The 24,570-nt window shown below is 32.3% G+C and overlaps 2 protein-coding genes and 2 long non-coding RNA genes across 4 annotated transcripts; 3 read left to right on the forward strand and 1 right to left on the reverse strand.

Moving 5' to 3' along the window:
• Positions 1 to 2,634: 2,634 nt before the first annotated feature.
• On the forward strand, positions 2,635 to 6,500 carry LOC107958358 (probable GTP diphosphokinase RSH2, chloroplastic). Its single transcript, XM_016894110.2, has 6 exons — positions 2,635 to 3,980; positions 4,074 to 4,259; positions 4,835 to 5,295; positions 5,425 to 5,583; positions 5,671 to 6,022; positions 6,142 to 6,500. Exons 1-6 carry the CDS (start codon positions 3,306 to 3,308, stop codon positions 6,448 to 6,450), a joined length of 2,142 nt encoding a protein of 713 aa, XP_016749599.1. The 5' UTR covers positions 2,635 to 3,305; the 3' UTR covers positions 6,451 to 6,500.
• Positions 6,501 to 8,188: 1,688 nt separating this feature from the next.
• On the reverse strand, positions 8,189 to 9,545 carry LOC107958359 (leucine-rich repeat extensin-like protein 3). The gene has a single exon (XM_016894111.2). The coding sequence runs from the start codon at positions 9,061 to 9,063 to the stop codon at positions 8,578 to 8,580; it is 486 nt and encodes a 161-aa protein (XP_016749600.1). The 5' UTR covers positions 9,064 to 9,545; the 3' UTR covers positions 8,189 to 8,577.
• Positions 9,546 to 12,097: 2,552 nt separating this feature from the next.
• Positions 12,098 to 14,273, forward strand: LOC107958357 (uncharacterized). Its single transcript, XR_001700610.2, has 3 exons — positions 12,098 to 12,171; positions 12,653 to 12,738; positions 14,039 to 14,273. It is a non-coding gene; the product is annotated as an uncharacterized lncRNA (long non-coding RNA).
• A 4,504-nt stretch (positions 14,274 to 18,777) lies between these two features.
• Positions 18,778 to 21,752, forward strand: LOC121229374 (uncharacterized). Its single transcript, XR_005927108.1, has 3 exons — positions 18,778 to 19,072; positions 19,552 to 19,637; positions 20,938 to 21,752. It is a non-coding gene; the product is annotated as an uncharacterized lncRNA (long non-coding RNA).
• The last annotated feature ends 2,818 nt before the right edge of the window (positions 21,753 to 24,570 follow it).

Here is a 24,570-nt window from a genome sequence, read left to right on the forward strand (position 1 = left end):
AATAAAATTTTAAATTAAAATAAATCTAAAAAAAAGATACATGCGATAAAACTCAAATTCTCACATTCTTCTATTCGAAAACCATTTCAATTAAAGCTCACATGCATTGGTCTGATAATTAAATAGTGACAATATAACAAAATCCTCATATGATAATCATCCATTATACTACAATAATAAATAATTGTTAAGGTTGAATGTGGGTTTGATTGATTCAAAATAGATGGTTTGCAGACGTTGGGTTGTTAATGATTTGGTTAATATCTTTATTAATAGTGATTCATAATTTTTAGTCCGTAGACATATAAAACTTTGATATGTGAATAATAAATCACTCCAGTTTCACAATAACTTTAAGTTCATTTTTCCTCTATCTTTATTTTTAATTCCTTTACATTCCAAAAATAATACATTAATTGATTCTAAAAATATGTTTACATCTTCCTAACAAAATTGGATTGGTGGTATAAAAAATATAAAAAAAAGTTTATATGTAAGAAAACGTGTCAAAAAAATTAATTAAATCTTTGTATTAAATTTGTGCTCGATTAAACATTTGTTGTTAATTAAAATAATTAATTAAGTTTTTTTGTTGACGGTTTATGTTATTGACTATATTTGTCATTAAAATAAATTGACGGATTAATCAGATGCTGATATGTGGTACTTTTTGGTTTAATCTAATATTTTTCTCATAAATTATAAAAAATCATAAAAATTAGAAAAAATTAAATTTATTAAATATTTACAAAATTAAATTTGATATAACATATTTAAACTATTTAAAAATTTATAAAAACGTATTAAAATTCTATAAAAATCATGAAAATTATACAAAGGTATTAAAATTGATATACACTTATAAAAATTTTAGAAAAAATTATAAAAACTTGAACTGGATCGGATGAGTCGGTTGGATCGATTGGGCAAAAATCAACCAGAGTTTCAGTTCGGAGAAAGCCATTAGAGTAATTGATCTGAGAACGGGATGGTTAAATCGATTTTTTATTTTTAATATTTTTAACTTTTTATTTAATCGAATTGGACAAATTAGTCAAACTAGCAAATTGATGGCCTAATTGGTTCGACCACCGGTCTGGTTCTAAAAACCTTGGTTAGAATATTTCATTCTAACATATGCTAATAATTAGATAATGAAATATTTATTCGATAAAAATATTTAAAAAAAATTGGTTCAATGCCTAGTTCCAAGTTTACTGGTCTAATGATTTTTTCCGGATTGGTACCCTTACTTATTTCGGGCTAATCGGTCCAATTCAAGTTTTTATGAATTTTTTATAATTTTTATAAGTTGATATCAATTTTAATATTTTTTTTAATATTTTAATATTTTTTTTAAGAATTCTAATACTTTTTTAGAAAAATTTAAATATTGTAGATAAGAGTTATTAATTTTTTAAAATTTTTAAAATTCATTAGAATTTTATATTTTTTTATGTAAATTGTTAGAATTTTATATATTTCTTAAAAGTTTTATAAATTATTTTATATTTTTATATCAATTTTAATATTATTTTTAATGTTTATTTTTTTTCTGATTTTTAATATTTTTCATAAAAATATATTATATTAAATCATAAACTGTCACATGTTACCATTTGATTGGTCCATAAATTTATTTTAATAATTAACGTGATTAATTATAAAAGATTTGTAGAGAAAAATTTTAATTAATTATTTTAATTAACGAGAATTTAATGTATAAATTTAAAAAAAAAAACTATATTTTCTTTAAGAGATTTTTTTTTGACATATAAAAGTATGAAACGAATGGTGCAGTCGACGCTGTTGTAGACATCCAAAAGCAAGTAGGCAGCCATTGAGAAGCTGTACAATCATGGGGTTTGCTGTTTCTTGCAAAGCAATAACACTTGACTTTGAGCTCCAATGCCATTGTCCTTTCCAACACTACCTTTATAGTATAGAATAATTTAATTCAATCATGATTAAAAACAATATCAAAGGGATAAGAACAAAGTGCAAGGTTGTACACACATACAGACATATAATCTTATCTATCTTTAATGTTTGTACAAAAAGTTTATATAAATATTAAATTATTTAGTAAAAACAATACAATAAATAATAGAAAACAAAATAATCCTTAATCAATAACTATGGATATTTATGAAGTTAACCATGTTTTATTTGTACAAGAAGTTAGATATAAATTATTAAAATATAAACATGATCACATGCCCTTATTTTCTTTAATCACTTTTAAATTTTGCATTTTTTTCTAAGTTAGTATTTATGGTATTTTTTTCAACTTAATTTTTGAATTTTCATCCCGTCAACAAAATTCGTACTTTTTTGCAACACTATTAATGACAGAGACACGCGACACTTTTAGATTAATAAAACAATGATAAATAGGAGAAAATGTAAATTTCAGGGACCAAATGTAATTTAAGCCTTTTGTTTTATAAAATTCTACATTTCTATTAATTTCCTAATTAACCAAAATCCAGAACATTAGATTATCCAAAACGAAAAATATAGTTTAACATGGACAGTGGGACTTGTCACATTGTCCCCATTCAGTTAATTCCGTTAATTTGTAAGGATACAATTGTAATTTAACTGTTACTTCCCCTGGCCTCAAAGCAATTTTCTATAATAAGAAACTGCGGAGAGGGAATAAGATAAAAAGAAAAAAAGAGCGCCTCAAAGGAAAATTCAAAGGAAAAGAATCGAAAGCTCTCTCTTTCAAGCCTTCATTTCAACAATCTCAAGCGTCTTTGACTGTTTCGTTTTATAAAAAAAGAAAAAAAATTGTGATATTTTCCTAATTTGTATATTGTACATAGTCAATTTGACTATATATATTTGCAAATACTGTAGCTTCAAAATTTGTGATTTTCACTCAAATTATTCATCTTGATTCTCTGGGGTTTCTCTGTATATATTTTATATATAGATTTACCCTAGAATTAATGAAATTTCTTTGCCTTTTAGTTCTGACTTGATATTCAATTGGGTCTCTTTTAATAAAATTAACTGGTTTTTGTTAGTAGAAAAACCCTTGTGCTGGGATAATTGTTGGGCTTTTTTTTTAGAGAAATTTACTGTTTTCTTAAGGGGAAATTAAAATTTAATTTTTTCATTGCAGAAATTATTTGGTTCCAGATAAAATTTCTGGGTTTGATTATTTTCTCGAGAAAACTAGTGGGTTTGTTTGGTGTCTGAGAAGACCATTGTTTCCCTGGAGTGAAAGATCGGGGTTTGATTTAGAAAACAAAGCAGGACATTTCTTTTGGAGACGATCTGCTTGTACCTGGGTCATGGCGGTTTCAACAATAGCTCTTTACGCGAGTCCACCGGGCAGCGTATGCTCCACGCCACACCATATCAACATTAATTCCTGTGATTTCGACTTGAATTCAAGATCTTCATCTTCAACTTCCTCTACGGCGGCTTCCACGTCGCCCCAGAGACCCATTCTCGGTGGCCTATCCTGCCTCTTCTCCTCACATTCGGTAAAATCAAGCTTTTCCAGCGGTGGAGAGGATTTAGGGTCCTATAGAGGGGAAGAGTTGAAGGACTTAAGCTGTTCATTTTGTTATTCAACCAACAAATTCGGCGCTTCTTCTTTTAAAACCAATCAGAGCCCGGTATCGGTGTTTCAGGGCCCTGTATTGTGTAGTAGCAGCAGTCCTCCTATGAGAAGTGCGCGCGAAAAGGGTGGAGATGGGAATTTTCAGGGCTCGTTCCGTAGTGGGACTAATGGGTTGTTCAATGGATTCATTAGGGGTGCTTTAGGTTCTTGCATTGATTATGATTCCACTAGTTTTGAGGCGCAAAGTATTGCCGATGAATTACCGTTTACTATGGAGGATAATTTCACAGAGGAAGGGAATTCGGAGTTGCTTTTAGGTGCACAAATGAGGCACAAAATCTTCCGTGAAGATCTGGTAGTGAAGGCATTTTATGAAGCGGAGAAGGCGCATAGAGGGCAGGTACAAACAAAGAAATTAAACTTTATTCTTGATCCTGACTTTCTGTTGTTTTCAGATAGTTTGAAAGGTGATATGAAGTTGTTTGTCTTGTAGATGCGCGCAAGTGGTGATCCTTATTTGCAACATTGTGTGGAAACTGCAGTGTTGTTGGCCTCCATTGGTGCCAATTCTGATGTAGTTGCTGCAGGGCTTTTGCATGACACCGTTGATGACTCGTGTTTGAGCTATGAGTATATTTGTAGGACATTTGGTGCCGCTGTTGCTGATTTAGTTGAAGGGGTGAGACATGAATTTCCATTGTGTAATGCGTTACTCATGTTTATACTAGCCAAAATGCTTTTTACTGTTAGGATTGCTTTGTCTGGCATTGAAATTTTTGGTATGTTCAATTGGTAATCTGGTGGTACAAGAATGAAAGATTATTTGTGATGCTATGTTTAATTAATTTCTCGTATCATAGGACATTCATATGATTGATTAGTCTATTACCATATTTGAATGGGCAAATATCTATAGCTTTATGGTTGCCATGAATGAATAATTGTGGAAGCTGTTGAACTGACTCGGCTTTTGGGCAGTGGTTGTAGCATATGTTGTTCTTAGGACTTCTCAGTAATTCAATTAACACTGGACTCTCATCTTTTAGTTTGTTCTTAGCTTCCTAGTTAAAAGTAAAAATATCTAGGTCTAAGCATGAGCTTCTCCAATCGAGAACATTATAGGCAGCATACTCATCTCTGCAGCTTGGTTATTTTAAGTTCCTTGTAATTTTCTTGCATATTTCAGTCAACATTCTTTTGAGTAAAGCTTTGATATTATAAGCTTCTACTTATTCTATTATGACATTCACATAGGTCTCCAAGCTTAGCCAACTGAGTAAGCTAGCACGAGAAAACAATACTGCTAGCAGGACTGCTGAAGCAGATCGGATGCACACCATGTTCCTTGCCATGGCGGATGCAAGAGCTGTTCTCATTAAATTGGCAGATCGGTTGCATAACATGATGACGCTAGATGCATTGCCTTTGCTCAAGCAGCAAAGGTTCGCTAAGGAGACTTTGGAAATATTTGCACCTTTAGCCAATCGTTTAGGAATCTCTAATTGGAAGGAGCAACTAGAGAATCTATGCTTCAAGCATCTCGATCCAGATCAGCACAAAGAGCTGTCCTCCAGGGTTGTGGACTCCTTTGATGAGGCATTGATTACTTCTGCTATAGAGAAACTCGAGAGAGTCCTCAGGGATGAAGAAATTCCTTATCATGTTATCTCTGGACGACATAAAAGTTTATATAGCATTTATTCAAAGATGTTGAAGTATGTTCTCGTCTCTCTCCCTCACTATGTATATCTATCTATCTTACTGTACGAGCATGAACACCCTAAGAAGTCAGAGGAACATGGAGACTATCTTTATGTTTGTATAAGACTATTTTGTTTTTGCAGGAAAAAGTTGACCATGGATGAGATCCATGATATCTGCGGACTACGTGTTATTGTAGAAAATGTGGATGACTGTTACAAGGCACTGAGAGTAGTTCATCAGTTGTGGTCTGAAGTACCTGGAAAGCTGAAGGACTATATAACTCGCCCTAAATTTAATGGGTGTGTTATAGCTTATATGCCCTGGAATTGTTCGTAGATGAAATCAATAAATGCAGAAGTTCCTTCTAACACCATCTTAATCTGCAGGTATCAGTCCTTGCACACAGTAGTGATGGGTGATGGCAGAGTTCCACTTGAAGTTCAAATTCGAACAAAGGAGATGCATTTGCAAGCTGAGTTTGGCTTTGCAGCTCATTGGAGATATAAGGAGCGTGACTGCAAGCACTCTTCATTTGTACTTCAGATGGTTGAGTGGGCTCGGTGGGTTGTAACTTGGCACTGTGAAACAATGAGCAAGGACCAATCTTCAATTGCCTATAATGATTCCTTCAAACCTCCCTGCTCATTTCCTACACATTCGGATGATTGCCCATTTTCTTATAAGCCTCACTGCTGTGACGATGGACCTGTCTTTGTTATCATGATTGAAAATGACAAGGTATGTTTCTATAAACTTTCATGTTGGCATGGTCTTTATGTGCCACGCACTTAAATGTAAACATGGGAGATGAACCTGTGCCAGAAAGAAATGACAATTCATGCACCACCTATTTGCAGATGTCGGTGCAAGAGTTTCCTGCAAACTCAACAATGATGGATTTGCTGGAAAGAGCTACGCTGGGGAACTCAAGATGGTCTCCATTTGGGTTTACCGTGAAGGAAGAGTTGAGGCCAAGGCTGAACCATGAGCCAGTAAACGATCCTACATGCAGGCTGAAGATGGGTGATGTGGTGGAGTTAACACCAGCCATTCCTGACAAGTCTTTGACAGAGTATAGGGAAGAGATCCAACGCATGTATAATAGTGGTCTCCCTGTTTCCAGTGCCGGCAGTTCGGCTAGTAGTATGATTGCCTCAAGAACTTGACCCTGTTTTGATTGTTTCTCTATAAATGCAAAAAGAAGGGTTTTTTTTTCCCCGTTGTGCATAAATGGTAAATAATATGGAACAAGTTACTGGAAACATTTGCTAACTGGTTTCAACAACGAATTATAACAATTGATTTCTCAATCCTGTCCTCCATATGCAATCCCAGAATAGATTTGCTGTTAAAACCTGAATTAGGTGTTCTAATGTGAAAACTTAAAATGAGTTAATGGGGCATTGATGTTAAAACATGAATTAGGCGTCATGTCATTGACACCTGATGACCATGACTTCTCCATTAAGTGTTATTAACAACATAATAATAAATTAAATATCATGTCCAGAGAAGCAATGGGGCAAAGAATAAACTTGGATGACTGGGTTACTTATTGGTTGTCATCAACAAAAGATAATCTACTCTTTTCTCAACACACCAGCTCATACTTGCTAATATTTGACCCTCGTTGGTATTAAAAGATTTAAAAGTGGGATGCCAAAACTAATTTAAAAGCAAACTCCCCCAATCCTCAAAAGCTTTTCTTCTTCAAATTTACAGTCATTGGCTACCTTTAAAGGCTTAACCACTCTATTGACTAACTTGAAGGCTAACCAAATTACCAAACGAAATAGAGTTAGTACTTGCTATTTGTTCCATCCACCAAACAAGCCAAGATTATCATCAATCATCTCAGCAGCAGTATAGCTCAAGCTTTTAAATTTTGAAAAAGTAAATTCTTAGCATAGCAAAACCAAAGTGTAGTTTCAGCTTTCAATAACATCAAAACTAACATGGTTAATAATCAAGCTAGTTATTGAGCTACCACCCCACTCTAGCCAACCATTCTGGTTCAAAAAGAGTTCCATCATATTCATATAGCACTGTTCCAGCCAGAAAAGGTAACTGCACCTAGATGACCACCAACGTGAATGGATGTAGCAGTTTTGCCTGTTTGACTTGGACAAGTAGACTGTTGCCAAGTGACAACTGAAATGTAACAGCTATATTCTAGGTATGTTGCAGATTTCTTGATGTAAGCTTATAAAGAATTAATGAATACAATTCAACTTCATGAATAGTACGCAACAAATCACAACCTTCGAAATTCCCAATTAGAAATTCCCAATACCAAAAAGTATCTTCATCTCATCACCCACCTTCACATCCCAAGCCACAGAAAGAGAAAGCACACCATTTCATATGGATATTACCGAACAGTGCAGTTATAGAAAACTTATTCAGTAATATCATCAATTCATATGGTACATATATTCAAAACCATATAAACGAGCAACCAGACAACAATACATCACAGAGGGAAGGAAGTGTCATAAACAAGCATCCCAGACCTAGCATTCATATATTTAATCCAAAAGGCCAGTTCTTAGTGCTTCTATTAATGTTAACAAATTCTTAATTATTCTACAAATCAGTCTCAAAAGCATCTCTTTGGGGGGAAAAGGCCTATTGAATTATGTAATATCCATGCTTATGAAACATACAACAAGGTATCTAAGGGAGTTTCATCTTAGAACCGTTCCAGATGAGGAAAACAAAAACCATGAAAACTTATCATTTATTACATTAAGACAACATTACTCTTTCCTTGAAGCTTATGCTGAATCTATTATATCTTCTATCATATATTCCAAAGAGCAGCAGAAGCAACTAAACCAATAAATTTTGCATCACACAACAATATAATCATGTTGGCAAGGTACATGATAAACAAGGAAAAGATAAAAGAAAATGTTAACCGAATCATTACATTTTCTTCCATGATTTCTAACATTGTTACAGTGTCAAACAAGTTAGGGAAAGATTTAAAGAAAAGTTGGGGCAAAAGTTGAAAGCTTTTCTTCTATGTAGCATTACAAGCCGTGTAGACAGAACTAAAAAACCCAGGGAAAGAATCAACATTCAAAACAACGACAACAACAAGATGGAAAGAAGAGGAAAGAAAAAAGTCAATAAAAGAACTACCCATTTACAGAAGATCTCAACAAGGACCCATATCCACAATAAACGTAATCCCTTTCTAAGCTCAGCAGATAACTCTTTTTTCTCAATCCAATAAAAGAACTCCCTAAAATGAATTGAATTGCAGACCCAAAAACTTGGCGGTGATTTCATGAAGAAGAAGAGCAAGTCTCGTATGTGCCATTAACTTTCAAGAGCTGCCTTCTCTTGAAAACCAAGAACCCAGCAACACCAAATTGCAGGATGATAACAATTCCGATGAACAAAAGCCCAAGCTTTTTCCCAGTATTGAGCTTGTTCGCAGTACTAGGCTTGTGATTTTGTGAATATTGTGGTGGCCGCCGTCTAGGATGATGAGTATGATTCCGGTGGTGATCTGCCGGAGGTGGTGGTGGGCGAGAAGGCGCTAGGGGAGGTGATGGTGAAGGTGGCGGCGGCGACGGCGGAAAAACCGGTGGCGGTGGTGGAGGAACTGATTGTGGCGGGGGATGGGGCGGCGGCGGCGGTGGAGGAGGAACTGATTGCGGCGGTGGCGCACTTACATTAGATGGTTGTGATTCAACAAAACAAGCAAAAACTGTAAACAGAAGGCCGAAACTTAAGATCACCAATCGAGATAACGGCGGTTCCATCATAACAAAAAGACAAGCAAATATGCAACCTCTTTTGGGTTTAAAATCAAGGATTTTGATGCATTTTTGCTTTTGGGTACGATTAAAAATTCCTGCCTTTGCTTTTCAGCTTTCAAAAAAGGGGAAGAAGAAGAAGAAAGGACTAGGCTTTCAATATGAGCTGGATTTTTGCATCACTGCCTTTCTTTGAGAAATCAAGCACATAAGTCACAATGAGTATCTACCAAATTCTTGACGTAATCAACTTCTGCTTCCCAATTCAAAATCTAGGGCTTTTTCCCCAAAGACCAAGACTTTATGGTTCAGGCTAAGAAAGATAGGTTTTTATGAATAGGGGTATTTGTGATTCCTCCCCCTGTTTTGAAGGATCGACGAAATGAATCGAAATATGGGGTTTTCTCCTGTGCTTGTCTTTTTCTTTCGCGAAGATTCAAAAGAAACAGGGGGATTTTGGATTTGGACAACCAAAACTTGAGGTTTTTACAAGGATAAACATAATATGGTTAAAATATGCTATAAGCCTCTGTACATTTTATAAATTTAAAAAATTAGTCCTATACTTTTATTTCTTTGAATTTAGTCTCTTTACTTTTCAAATTTTAAAATTCCAGTTCAATGGTTAACATTGTTAAAGTTATTCTATTAAATTCAAGTTCATTACAATATCATTTATTTAGAAGTAAACTACATTAGTAGTTACCCAATTATGATTTTTTTTTCTTTTTTTGTCATCTAACTATTAAAAGTTGCAAAATGATCATTCGACTATTTAATTTTGTCTTTTCTGATCACCCAACTATCTTGGATTTTTAGGTATTCTTATTTTTTATATAAGCTAGCTGATGACTAAAAAAGACAAAATTAAATAGTTAAGTGACCATTTTATAATTTTTTATAATTGGGTAACCTCTACTATAGTTTACCTTTTATTTAATTACGTGATCAAACTACTAAATTAAACAAAAAAATTAACAGTGCAATTTAATTTTAAAATCTGAAAAATATAGAGATTAAATTTTTAAAAATAAAAAGTATAAGAATTAAATTTTAATTTTATAAAAAATATAAGGACTTATAATATATTTTAACATAATAATAATATTATTAAATTCTTGGAAAATACTAAAAACAATAATAGATAGAATTTTTTTGGGCTAGTACGTGGAATGGGTCAAACAGGTTGGTGACAGATTGGGGAAACATTAAAAAGGGTCTTCTTTTTGTTATTTATTTATTTATTTTCTCACCATCTCACTCAAATCATATGGGCATATGGTACAGCACAAGAGCGAGAGGGCTTAATTTTGGGTTTCACCTTTGTTGTTGGGTAATAATTATTAGGCTTAAAATAATATTTAGTTTTTGAATTCAATTTTTTTATTTCTTTCATATTAATTTCAGAATTTTACTTTTTTTTTCAATTTCATATTTGAATTTAGATTCTCGTAATTAATATATATAATGCAAAAAATATTAAAAAATTTGTTATATTCCTACTTTAATATGGACCTGATCAAACTTGAACTCTCTCAAGTCTGCTATAAATGTCAAGATATTGGACTCTTCCCTACTCAAAAGTCTAATACACTAAACATTCATCTTAAAGTCAACCGGCCACTCTCGACACCGCCCCTGGTTCTTTTCTACTTTAATTGATACTATGGTGCGTTGGGCCAAACACCAAGCTAATTTCTGTTCATCAAGGTATTTGAAGCCTTTGGGTGCGTTGGGCCAAACACTAAGCTAATTTCTGTTCATCAAGGTATTTGAAGCCTTTGAGAGATGGGAATCGAGCTTTGGAGGCACTGGATACAGAAATCTACGCTGAGATCAGTATTGAAGAGCTGTTGATAAAATACCAAAAGAGTTTTGATAATGTTCCTGTAGCAGGTATGATAACTGTGGGCCATTTAATTTCTCATTAAATTATGATAACGATGAGCCATTTCGCTTAATTTCTCGTTAAATTACTCTGTTTATTTCTATGGTGTTCGTGTTACTTCAACTGTGTAAGGTTGCTTGGTGCAGGAATTTGGTTCTTGATAACTAAAATTTAGATTGCAGGTTGAAGGGTGGATTAAAGGCTGAATATATAGACATGTTTTTCTCAGATTCAGCATAATGAAATGAGATAGAGCAAATACCTTCCATCATTTCTATACCATTATTAATTATAAGTTTAAACTTGAATCCTGATGGGATTCATCTAACAATGACTTGTAGTTAATGTAAAATGTGAACATGGCATATCATTGTTTAACTAAGTAGATGAAATGCCTAAAATGACACTGATTGAATAATCTGAGAACAATCAAGTGATTATTTTTTTTTTTCATTTTTATTTTGATGCATGAATTCCCTAAAATGATATTGGCCAAATAATGACTCCGGATGTCCTTGTTAAGTGCAATCATACAGTTTGAACAACTCGTGCTCATTTCCTTCCAAAGTTGTTGCAATTTCTTCAAGTTTGCTGCTGTTTCGGCCTTCAATCGACGCCCTTCTCTTTCAACTTTGCTAATTTGGATTTCCATTGGTTATCTCTAATTTTCGGTTGGTTTTAGCTCCTTGTAAATCTGCTTCAATTGATTTAATGAAAAGTGTGAAATGAGATAACTTGTTTAGGAAATGTAACAACCCAATTTTGACCCTAATCGGACAGAGTGGTTTCGGGACCACAAATCTGAGTCAAAAAAATATTTTAATAGTATTTAGAGAGTTTATTATGTGTGAATTTGATTGTGTGAAATTTCCATGTTTAAATTTTATCGTTTGAATGACCGATTAAAGAAAATGACTTAATCGTGTAAAATTAAAAATTTAAGGGGGTCAATTTTAAAAGCACCTAATTGTTTTTGTCTTTTAAAAATGGGGGATTTAAATGACAATTGGGCCATTTAGATGATAGTGGGTGGCAATGGTCAATATTGCCCTTGTATTATATGTTTTATAATTAAATTAAATAAGGTTAAAATAGTAAACCAAAAATATATGTTATTATATGTTAAATAAAACAAAAAGAAAATAAATTCATCATCTTCCTACTGCCGAATTTGAAACAAGAGAAAAAAAAATCTAGCTAGGTTCGGCCATTAATGAGCTCAAATTAAGGTTAATTCTTTGTTCGGTTTTTGATAATTTTTACGTTTTTGAGATCGTTGCTTTGAATACTACCCGACCCATGCTTGAATTTCTGATTTTGATGAATATTTTAAGTTATGCCATTGATGAATATTTGTGTTTTGTGATGTTTGATGATGAATAATGAAGGATATGTTTTAGATTAACACGTTTTGTCTTGGAATTTTTGATGAATTTGAGTATTTAAGGCTAAATTGTGAAAATAAATTTTTGAGGGACTAAAATACGAAATAAATGAAATGCATGGACTTGTATGAGTATAATAAAGATTAGGCCTAAGCATGGTATAGTCAAATTTTGAATGTTTTGTGTAATTTGTGTTTTATCCAATAGGGATTAAATTGTAAAAAGTGTAAATGTTAGGGGCAAAATGGTAATTTACCCATTTATGTGTTTTTGGATTAAATTGAATATAATTATATTTAAACTACCTTATTTTGAATATAATTAGATCAAGAACCGAAGAAATCAGAGTTGGATTGGGGAAAAACTAAAGTTGTCGAGTAATCGTTTGGTTTCGACTTTTCACCGTACGAGGTAAGTCTAATAGCAATTTAAATGTTATTAAATTGGAATTTATATAAATATATCTATCATACATTTAGTAAGCTGGAACTAAAAGTATATAAATTGAATAAAACTTGGTGATTTTTCTATGTGATAGCCGAACATAGAAATTGATTTTGGGAGGTTGATATTAATGGTATAAATTACATGTATATTAGCTAAAGTATGCTTTAAGTTCAATGATATGAAACTAATAGTAGAATTTACATGGATATGTAGTTCGAATGTAAGATTTAATTTCTTGAGTTGAATTTAAAGTTATGAATTATATATATAAAGTTTGAATGTATGATACAAGTTCTTTGATTCTTTGAGTTGAACTTAATATTATGAATTATATATATATGCACATATGGTTCGAATATATATATTTAAAGTTCTTGAGCTGTATTTAATGTATGAATTTTATATACATATGTGGTTCAAATATAGGTTACAAAGTTCTTGAGCTGAATTTAATGTATGAATTTTACTTACATATGTGGTTCGAATATAGGTTACAAATTCTTTGAGCTGAATTTTAATGTTGTAAATTATACATATGTGGTTTGAATGTTTGTTTGCTATGAAGAATTGAATATAATTCAATTCTTACGGAGATACGGTTATTGAGTAAGACTTATGTAAACATAAAGAATTATACGAAAGATCATCTTTGTATATGAGATTTTCAGGCTTAATGCCTAGCAGGCTTGATGCCGGTGAATTATTTTAGACTTTATGTCTAGCAGGCTTGATGCCGGTGAATTAATTCAGACTTTATGTCTAGCAGGCTTTGTGCCGGTGAAATGAATCGAGCTTTGTGCCTAGCAGGCTTTATGCCGGTGTTTTATATAGGGCTCTATGTTTTATAAATTTTATATGAGCAATAGTAAAAGCAAATAAATGTGTTAAGAAAGTTAAATTATTCAGGTATGTGTTAGCCATTTGCTTAATTGCTGATAAGGTAAGTTGATTATTTTAATTTGATAATAGTTTCAAATGAAATATAGAGTATGAGTTAACCATTTGAGTATAAGCATGTTTTAGCATAATGATTTATTGAATATTCGGCTTTGCTAAATATTTATGTGTATTTGGCCATATGGTTTGTTTATATGAAAATACAATGTGATTTTTATTAAAGTGTTATATGGTACAAAATATTATGATATTTGGTTTATTTTAACTTAATGATGGAATAAGTATTAATATATATAAATGAATTTTTGCTTATGACTTACTAAGCTTTAAATAGCTTACTGTGTGTATGTTGTTCTTCGTTTTATAGATTTTGGAAGTTGGTTACGAGCTCGGGGATCGTCAGAGAAGATTATCACACTATCGACTCCTCTCGGTATTTTGTAAATTTTGAATTCGATCTTATGGCATGTATAGCGTAGATGAAATACTTGAATTTAGATTATGTAATATTAAGCCATGCGAAAATGGCTTAATTTTCTTGTTTGTGTTCGGTTTTGGGCTGAATTATGGTTTAAGCATACTTTAATCATGGATTAGTATTTTATGGTTAGTATTTATATGGTAATATATATATATATGTGCATGGTGGTTTCATTCAAGTGTTTCGGTAATTATGTGGTTGAAGTAAGTAAGTTTGTTATATTCATTAAGATAAATAATGTTAAGTTAAGTGTCTAGGTTACGTATTATATATGAAATATATATGATTTGGTTGGATTTAGTAGTTAAGTGAATATAGGAGATGATTTATAAATTGAAGTATGCTTGTACATGTTGGTGATTAATTACGTTTGGCTTATTGATAGAGTAAACGAATGTATATATATTCAAATGTGTATTGATTAGGATTTATGGCTTAGTATATATATAATGGATTAATTTATTTATAAAAAGAATTGAGTCGGGTTTTGATCGGTAATGCCTCGTAACACTAATTCGGCGACGGACACGAGTCTGGGTGTTACATTTGATTGGTATCAGAGCTACGGTTTAGTCGGTTCTAGGACTAACGTAGTGTGTGTGAGTTTAGCTATACATGCCATATTTAACCTGCGATAGTGTGATATCTCCCGACTCTGACGAAAATTGTTTTGATGAGACAGATATGTTTTCCAACCGAGCTAATTTTGATAGTACAGAAGTAAATACTCAAATGTTTGAGTGAAAATGTGTTGATGATGAGTTGAGACTCATGAAGGTATGAATAAGGATATAAGATATTTTGTTGTTGATAAATGTTGTAATGATATGAGTATATGAGTTGTGATATGTGGCCTACGATTGCTATATGAATGCTTTGATTGTGAATTTGTGATTTGAGTTGGCATATGGACTATGTGTTGAGGAAAAATGTGATTATAAGCAAATGTTTATTAAATGTTTCGAGAATGTGAAATTATTAATAAATTGGCTATTTGTAATAGTATGTGTTATGTGCATTTATGTCCGAGTTAAATTTGAGGTTTTACTACCCTCACCCCTTATCAGTAAAATGTTACAATGAAATCTGTAAGATTTGGATCGAATAAGCTCACAAGTGTGGAGTTACAGAGGTTTGTGTTTGAAAGATTACTAATGTGGTCGAATAAAAGAATGGGTCAGCAAATTGAGATAGTGCTATAAGAGATATTGAATCGTTTTAATGGCCATTCGTATTATGCAAAGTCACTGTTAACTAAGAAGTTGAATTTGATGAAATAAAAGTATTCAGGTATGATATATATAGAAAGGTATTAATTGGAAGTTCTTTTGAATTGATTTTTGTTATTGATGGGATAATATGGACTTAATGATGATAGAATTAAACAGTTGAATAATGTTTGAATTGTATTGATGGCTGAGCGCAGTGGTTATAGTCGGACAGTTACTATGATTTCTTCTTAGCATTCTATGTGTACATTTATCCCCAGAAGTATATGTTACTGTTTAATTTAAGAAGGAATTCTTATCGTATAAGAACATTAGTTAAACATACTAATAGACGAAAGTATCGTAGGTCTGTTTGGGTTATGTTCGACATTGCTCTGTCTTTCTCTGGTATTTATTCCATTGTGTGGATATGAAAGTCGACGATAAAATCTGTATGAGGCTAATATTCTGTTTCTACTAGATAATGTTCTGTTGAATATACGTGAAGATTATATTGCTTCTGATACTGTAGATCTCAGTACTTATGTGTGACGTTGTTCTTTCTGGAAATTTTCTAGGATATCATCGGAATTGTTATCATTTTATATGGGTTGTAATTTTTAGATATCATGTGTAGCTTCATATGTTGAAATTCCGCTATCCCAGTTTTTTTTTTATGAATCTATGTAATTATCTGTAAGAGATATCCATTTGATGAAAATGGTTATATCTATTATAATTATAATTTCTGTTTTGAAATATGGGAGTACTGCAGTACCATTATCAGAGTGATAGAAGTTGGGTTTCTGCATTGGTTACTGTTTAAACCATATTTGATTTTCTTCTGTGTTCAAATGCTTTATTAACAGCCGGGATAATATCTACTTATAGGGTTGAGACATCGTTTTCATTAAGGCCCAATGATTTCTATTTGATAAAGGTGACTTTTGTATAATTCAGAACTTCGATGATTAATATATGAGACAGCTTAAACTCTTTTCAAGTTCTCGTGAAAGGTTTGACATCGGCAAAAGTGAAAATGATAGAACATCAAGATCAAATCTGTAAAATGATATGTTTGGGGCTATCCTTTTAACGAGAAGAAAAGATTTCTTTGAAAAATTTGATTCAGCGGTTTAGTCTGATTTGAATTATTTGATTGAAAAGATAATTGGGTTATATGTGTTTGAATCTATCCACCGGACTAGAAATAAACTTTGAACGTATATATGTGAATTTAGGGATAGTCTGAAAGAAGAATTTGTATTCTTGAAGATTTGATACAAAATTATATCTATCGGAATGATTCTATCTGGGAAAATATTGTGGTAAATTAAAGTTAGTTCGATTGTTGAAGTTTTCCTTTTGCACAAAGATATTGTCAACCGAAACATCAATATTGGTTTAGCCTAGGTTGAATAAAAAGTTTACGATTCTCAGTCATATGTCAATGAATGGTTTGAAGTGTGTTCTAATAAAAGATTGTACAGAGATATCTTATGATTCCATATAGTTAAAGCTTCATGAAAAGAGTTATGTGACATATTTGATGACTAAGAAAGATCTGAATTTGAGACAACGTCGATGGTTAGAGTTGTTAAAAGACTACGACCTTGTAATTGACTATTATCCAGGAAAGGCTAATGTTGTTGCTGATGCTTTAAGTCAAAAATCGTTGTTTGCTTTGCGAGAAATGAATGTGCCTATGACTATGTCCAATGATGGTTTAATAATAACTGAATTAAAAGCTAGACCGTTATTTGTTCAACAAATTTGTGATGCTCAGAAAGTTGATAATGATTTGTTAGCAAAACGAGCTCAATATGAATTGAATGGTGTAACAGAGTTTCGAGTTGATACCAATGATTGTTTGAGGTTCAAAAACCGAATATGTGTTCCGAGGAATTCAGAGTTGATTCAGATGATTTTGAACGAAGCTCATAACAGTCGATTATCTGTTCACCCGGGTAGTACAAAAAAATGTATAATGATCTGAAACAGCTTTATTTGTGGCATGGTATGAAACAAGACATTTCTGACTTTGTTTTGAAATGTTTAGTTTGTCAGCAAGTAAAAGCCGAGCATCAGGTACCTTCTGGATTACTTCAGCCGATCATGATATTGGAATGGAAATGAGACGGAGTCACGATGGATTTTGTATTAGGTTTACCATTGACACCGAGCAAGAAAGATGCAATCTGGGTTATTGTGGATAGATTGACCAAATCGGCACACTTTATTCCAGTCTGTACTGATTATTCACTTGATAAACTTGCTAAATTGTATATTTCTCAGATTGTGAGATTGCACGGGGTACCTATTTCTATTGTTTCTGATAGAGATCCGAGGTTTACATCGCGATTTTGGAAGAAACTGCAAGATGCGCTAGGTATTAAATTGTATTTTAGCATAGCTTTCCATCCGCAAACAGATGGTTAATCTGAACGAATCATTCAGATACTTGAGGACATGTTGATATGTTGCATTCTCGAGTTTGAAGGTACGTGGGAATGATACTTACCTTTGATTGAATTTGTATATAATAATAGCTTCCAATCTAGTATCAAAACGGCACCTTACGAGGCTTTGTACGGTCGTAAATGTTGTACACCATTTTATTGGATTGAACTCAATAAAAATAAGATACATGGGGTCGATTTGATTAAAGAAACTGAACAGAAAGTGAAAGTGATTCGGAATAGTCTGAAATCAGCATCAGACCGTCAGAAATCTTATGCGGACTTGAAAAGAAAGGATATAGAATTTCAGATCGGGGACAAAGTGTTTCTGAAAGTTTCACCGTGGAAGAAAATATTCAGATTCGGTCGTAAAGGCAAATTGAGTCCGAGATTCATTAGACCGTATGAGATTATAGAGCGTGTCGGACCAGTTGCTTATAGATTGATGTTATCACCTGAGCTAGAAAAGATTTACAATGTATTTCATGTTTCGATGCTTCGTAGATACTGATCTGATCCTACACATGTAATTAGTCCGTCAGAGATTGAGATTAGATCTGATATGTCATATAAAGAAGAACCGATTTACATTCTAGCTCGTGAGGTTAAAGAGTTGCGAAATAAGAAAATTCCATTAGTCAAAGTACTGTGGCATAAACACGGAATTGAGGAAGCAACCTGGGAGCCAGAGGATACAATGAAAGAACGTTACCCATACCTATTCACCGGTAAGATTTTCGGGGACGAAAATCCCTAAAGGAGGGAGAGTTGTAACAACCCAATTTTGACCCTAATCGGACAGAGTGGTTTCGGGACCACAAATCTGAGTCAAAAAAATATTTTAATAGTATTTAGAGAGTTTATTATGTGTGAATTTGATTGTGTGAAATTTCCATGTTTAAATTTTATCGTTTGAATGACCGATTAAAGAAAATGACTTAATCGTGTAAAATTAAAAATTTAAGGGGGTCAATTTTAAAAGCACCTAATTGTTTTTGTCTTTTAAAAATGGGGGATTTAAATGACAATTGGGCCATTTAGATGATAGTGGGTGGCAATGGTCAATATTGCCCTTGTATTATATGTTTTATAATTAAATTAAATAAGGTTAAAATAGTAAACCAAAAATATATGTTATTATATGTTAAATAAAACAAAAAGAAAATAAATTCATCATCATCTTCCTACTGCCGAATTTGAAACAAGAGAAAAAAAAACTAGCTAGGTTCGGCCATTAATGAGCTCAAATTAAGGTTAGTTCTTTGTTCGATTTTGATAATTTTTACGTTTTTGAGATCGTTGCTTTGAATACTACCCGACCCATGCTTGAATTTCTGATTTTGATGAATATTTTAAGTTATGCCATTGATGAATATTTGTGTTTTGTGATGTTTGATGATGAATAATGAAGGATATGTTTTAGATTAACACGTTTTGTCTTGAAATTTTGATGAATTTGAGTATTTAAGGCTAAATTGTGAAAATAAATTTTTGAGGGACTAAAATACGAAATAAATGAAATGCATGGACTTGTATGAGTATAATAAAGATTAGGCCTAAGCATGGTATAGTCAAATTTTGAATGTTTTGTGTAATTTGTGTTTTATCCAATAGGGATTAAATTGTAAAAAGTGTAAATGTTAGGGGCAAAATGGTAATTTACCCATTTATGTGTTTTTGGATTAAATTGAATATAATTATATTTAAACTACCTTATTTTGAATATAATTAGATCAAGAACCGAAGAAATCAGAGTTGGATTGGGGAAAAACTAAAGTTGTCGAGTAATCGTTTGGTTTCGACTTTTCACCGTACGAGGTAAGTCTAATAGCAATTTAAATGTTATTAAATTGGAATTTATATAAATATATCTATCATACATTTAGTAAGCTGGAACTAAAAGTATATAAATTGAATAAAACTTGGTGATTTTTCTATGTGATAGCCGAACATAGAAATTGATTTTGGGAGGTTGATATTAATGGTATAAATTACATGTATATTAGCTAAAGTATGCTTTAAGTTCAATGATATGAAACTAATAGTAGAATTTACATGGATATGTAGTTCGAATGTAAGATTTAATTTCTTGAGTTGAATTTAAAGTTATGAATTATATATATAAAGTTTGAATGTATGATACAAGTTCTTTGATTCTTTGAGTTGAACTTAATATTATGAATTATATATATATGCACATATGGTTCGAATATATATATTTAAAGTTCTTGAGCTGTATTTAATGTATGAATTTTATATACATATGTGGTTCAAATATAGGTTACAAAGTTCTTGAGCTGAATTTAATGTATGAATTTTACTTACATATGTGGTTCGAATATAGGTTACAAATTCTTTGAGCTGAATTTTAATGTTGTAAATTATACATATGTGGTTCGAATGTTTGTTTGCTATGAAGAATTGAATATAATTCAATTCTTACGGAGATACGGTTATTGAGTAAGACTTATGTAAACATAAAGAATTATACGAAAGATCATCTTTGTATATGAGATTTTCAGGCTTAATGCCTAGCAGGCTTGATGCCGGTGAATTATTTTAGACTTTATGTCTAGCAGGCTTGATGCCGGTGAATTAATTCAGACTTTATGTCTAGCAGGCTTTGTGCCGGTGAAATGAATCGAGCTTTGTGCCTAGCAGGCTTTATGCCGGTGTTTTATATAGGGCTCTATGTTTTATAAATTTTATATGAGCAATAGTAAAAGCAAATAAATGTGTTAAGAAAGTTAAATTATTCAGGTATGTGTTAGCCATTTGCTTAATTGCTGATAAGGTAAGTTGATTATTTTAATTTGATAATAGTTTCAAATGAAATATAGAGTATGAGTTAACCATTTGAGTATAAGCATGTTTTAGCATAATGATTTATTGAATATTCGGCTTTGCTAAATATTTATGTGTATTTGGCCATATGGTTTGTTTATATGAAAATACAATGTGATTTTTATTAAAGTGTTATATGGTACAAAATATTATGATATTTGGTTTATTTTAACTTAATGATGGAATAAGTATTAATATATATAAATGAATTTTTGCTTATGACTTACTAAGCTTTAAATAGCTTACTGTGTGTATGTTGTTCTTCGTTTTATAGATTTTGGAAGTTGGTTACGAGCTCGGGGATCGTCAGAGAAGATTATCACACTATCGACTCCTCTCGGTATTTTGTAAATTTTGAATTCGATCTTATGGCATGTATAGCGTAGATGAAATACTTGAATTTAGATTATGTAATATTAAGCCATGCGAAAATGGCTTAATTTTCTTGTTTGTGTTCAGTTTTGGGCTGAATTATGGTTTAAGCATACTTTAATCATGGATTAGTATTTTATGGTTAGTATTTATATGGTAATATATATATATATATGTGCATGGTGGTTTCATTCAAGTGTTTCGGTAATTATGTGGTTGAAGTAAGTAAGTTTGTTATATTCATTAAGATAAATAATGTTAAGTTAAGTGTCTAGGTTACGTATTATATATGAAATATATATGATTTGGTTGGATTTAGTAGTTAAGTGAATATAGGAGATGATTTATAAATTGAAGTATGCTTGTACATGTTGGTGATTAATTACGTTTGGCTTATTGATAGAGTAAACGAATGTATATATATTCAAATGTGTATTGATTAGGATTTATGGCTTAGTATATATATAATGGATTAATTTATTTATAAAAAAAATTGAGTCGGGTTTTGATCGGTAATGCCTCGTAACACTAATCCGGCGACGGACACGAGTCTGGGTGTTACAGGAAACTTGTTGTTACTTGTATAATCCGACCAAAGACCTAAAAGATAAAGATACCGAATGTCTATGTTCTCACACCCATAGGCGGCTACACCACACGAACGGCAAACATTCGGTATACTTATTTATACTTGCCTATATATGCATATCTATGAGTTTGAGGAAGAGAATTCCGGAGGGTTCTCATGGGTGGGTTCTCATGGGTGGTTATACCCCATTGCATATATGTATGTTCATATAATGATTACTGTTAGAAAGGGAACCTGCAAAGGACTCCCTTGAATGGTCACATTCACTATTTATATTTATATTAAATCTATAAATTTTACATGTTATACTTATGATTTTGTATTCATCACGTAAATCTAAGCCAAGTAAACTTGGCCTAGGGTTGTGATTTGACGCTGCAGGACTTCATTCTCCACGTACTTCTGTGTTGCGATGGCTTATGGTAGTGCCATCAACCAGTGATTTTTTACCGCAAACCTCCCCATGGATCTAGGAGCAAGATCTTACGTTTTATATTGCCTACGGATAGTATGCATTTTCTTATGTTTCATATTATCAATGAAAGGTTGCATCTCTTACATTTTATATTACAAACGGATGACTTGAACCTCCTCTATTTTACATTTTCAATAATCACTTCCACGATATATGTACGACACATTTCCATTGTAAAAATTCAGATTCTTTAATTGACAATTGCACCACTCGAGTATATGCTTTACATTTTCAAATTGTCGAGCTAATGGGCATGCCATCCAATAAATTATAAAGCGAAATTTATACCATCTGCAAAGTCTATTACTAAAGGGGGTAGACATGAATTTAATAACCTTACAGCGCATCGTATATTCCCTAGTCATTCAACCAATAAATTGTCCCCTTCACCCCGCTACTTTATTTGCAACAACTACCACTCATGGGGGCAGTTTATAGATGGTCTCGAGACACAGTCACCATATAATCTACCTCTTGACTAGAGAGAACTATTGTTATATCCTTAGCTCAATTTGGACCTGGTTGGACTTGGGCCCTTCATTAGGCCCTTACCTTTCTTATAAATACCTCAAGATACCACGTCGAAGGGGGACTCATTCCCACTTAAACCCTAACACGCCGAGCGTTCATCTTGAGTCTTTCTATTTGTTCGGCTCTCAATCTTAGAATTGGTGAACTGGTCTCCTTTAGCACCGCCTCTCATTCTTCTCCACTTTCATTGATATTGTGCATCACTAAAATTATTATAAATTATAAAAAAAATTATGATTTAAAAAAAATAATGAGATGGCAAAATTTTAGAGTGTAACGCCACCGTACCTAAATCTAAGTTAAGAGATGAAACTGAAAAAGTTGACAAATTTATTTTATTCCTTATACTTGCTTCTGGCTCAAACTGCTGTCGCTTTAGTGTGTATTCATTTTCTATTTTACTCATTTACAAATCATATCTATTATTAGACAACTAATTACATTGCGAGTGCTTTTACTGATCTGGATTCCACATAAAATAAATAATCCACATTCCTGTAATTTTCATAACATCAAGAATAGTGTTATCTAATTCGATATTATATGGATTGCTGAGACAGTAATGAGTTTGTGTCGCATTTTAACACGTCTAAAAGAATGAGTTAATTTTTGTATCTTCTATAGGATATGAATGGGCGTTAATAATCCAAAATCGTTAGTCTCCAAGTTGAAATCTGTTTCTTGAAAAAAGAAAAAATAAAAGTCATTTAATCTTCCAATGGAAGAAAAATGCATGGGATTTTGATTTTTCATAATCCAAACACCGCATCTCCTCGGTAACATTAATTAGTCCTTCATTCTGCAATTCGAGGAGATGTTTATAAGCAACCCTTGCTCCCATTCGTTCTGCAATGATTGCATTGGCAAATACGTAAAGGCCAAAATCCACGAAAACATAGCAATGGTTAAATGCCCTGATGTGAACTGCAATGCTGCTTTAGAACCACAATTTTGCCGTTCGATTGTTCTTGTACAAGTGTTCGACCAATGAGAGAACGCACTTTGCGAATTGCTGGTTCTCGGGTCGCAGAGTTTTTACTGCCCTTTCCAGGATTTCTTTGCCTGTTAGTGAACAGTAAATTTAATTTGAAACTAATTTAGAATCAATACGAATTTTTTTATAAATTTCAAAATTCATATTATATACCGTTGCCAACCATAATTTACTTATTTCATCAATACTTTTACAACTTAAATGACTCTCATTAAACATCCTAGGTACATGTCATTATCAATACTCAACATACTTTATCTCATTAAATTCGAGATCGGCCTGAAATGCTGATTCAACAGTTTAGCCTTAACTTGACCTGCGCACGGAAACAAACTGTACGCTAAGTATACACTCAGTGGTATTTCTATAATCTAAACACTTAAACAATTATAAAACATATTAATTTATGTATATTAAACTATTCAAACTTAATGAGAATTCAAACATTCACTTTCCAACCAATGTTTTGGTCTACTTTAAATTTCAAATCATTTATTATTTTTCAATAGCAATTAATCAATCAGTAATGTTGATTAACACTCAGAATAATTATTTATTCAGTAACAGTCAGTTATTCGGTAACAATCAATTATTCAATAATAACCAGTTATTCAGTATCGATCAATTGATCGGTTATTCAGTAACAGTCAATTATTCAGTGAAATCAGATATGCAGTAATTATTAAGTTATTCAGTAGCAGTCATTCATTCAGTGACAATCAGTTATTCAGTAATGATCAATTATTCAGTAATATTTAGTTATTCAGTAACAGTCTAATATCCAGTAACAGTCAATTATCCGGTAATAATCAGTTATTTTATACCTATATTTACCCCTATTAACATGACTCGGACTCAAACGGATACATGGAGGGTCTGATGTTGTGATGAAATCAGAGCGTCCGAAATCCGAATTGTCATAGGCTGTTCTGCACGCAATGCAGGG

Source organism: Gossypium hirsutum, chromosome A05, assembly GCF_007990345.1.
Source record: "Gossypium hirsutum isolate 1008001.06 chromosome A05, Gossypium_hirsutum_v2.1, whole genome shotgun sequence".
Lineage (NCBI taxonomy): Eukaryota > Viridiplantae > Streptophyta > Magnoliopsida > Malvales > Malvaceae > Gossypium > Gossypium hirsutum.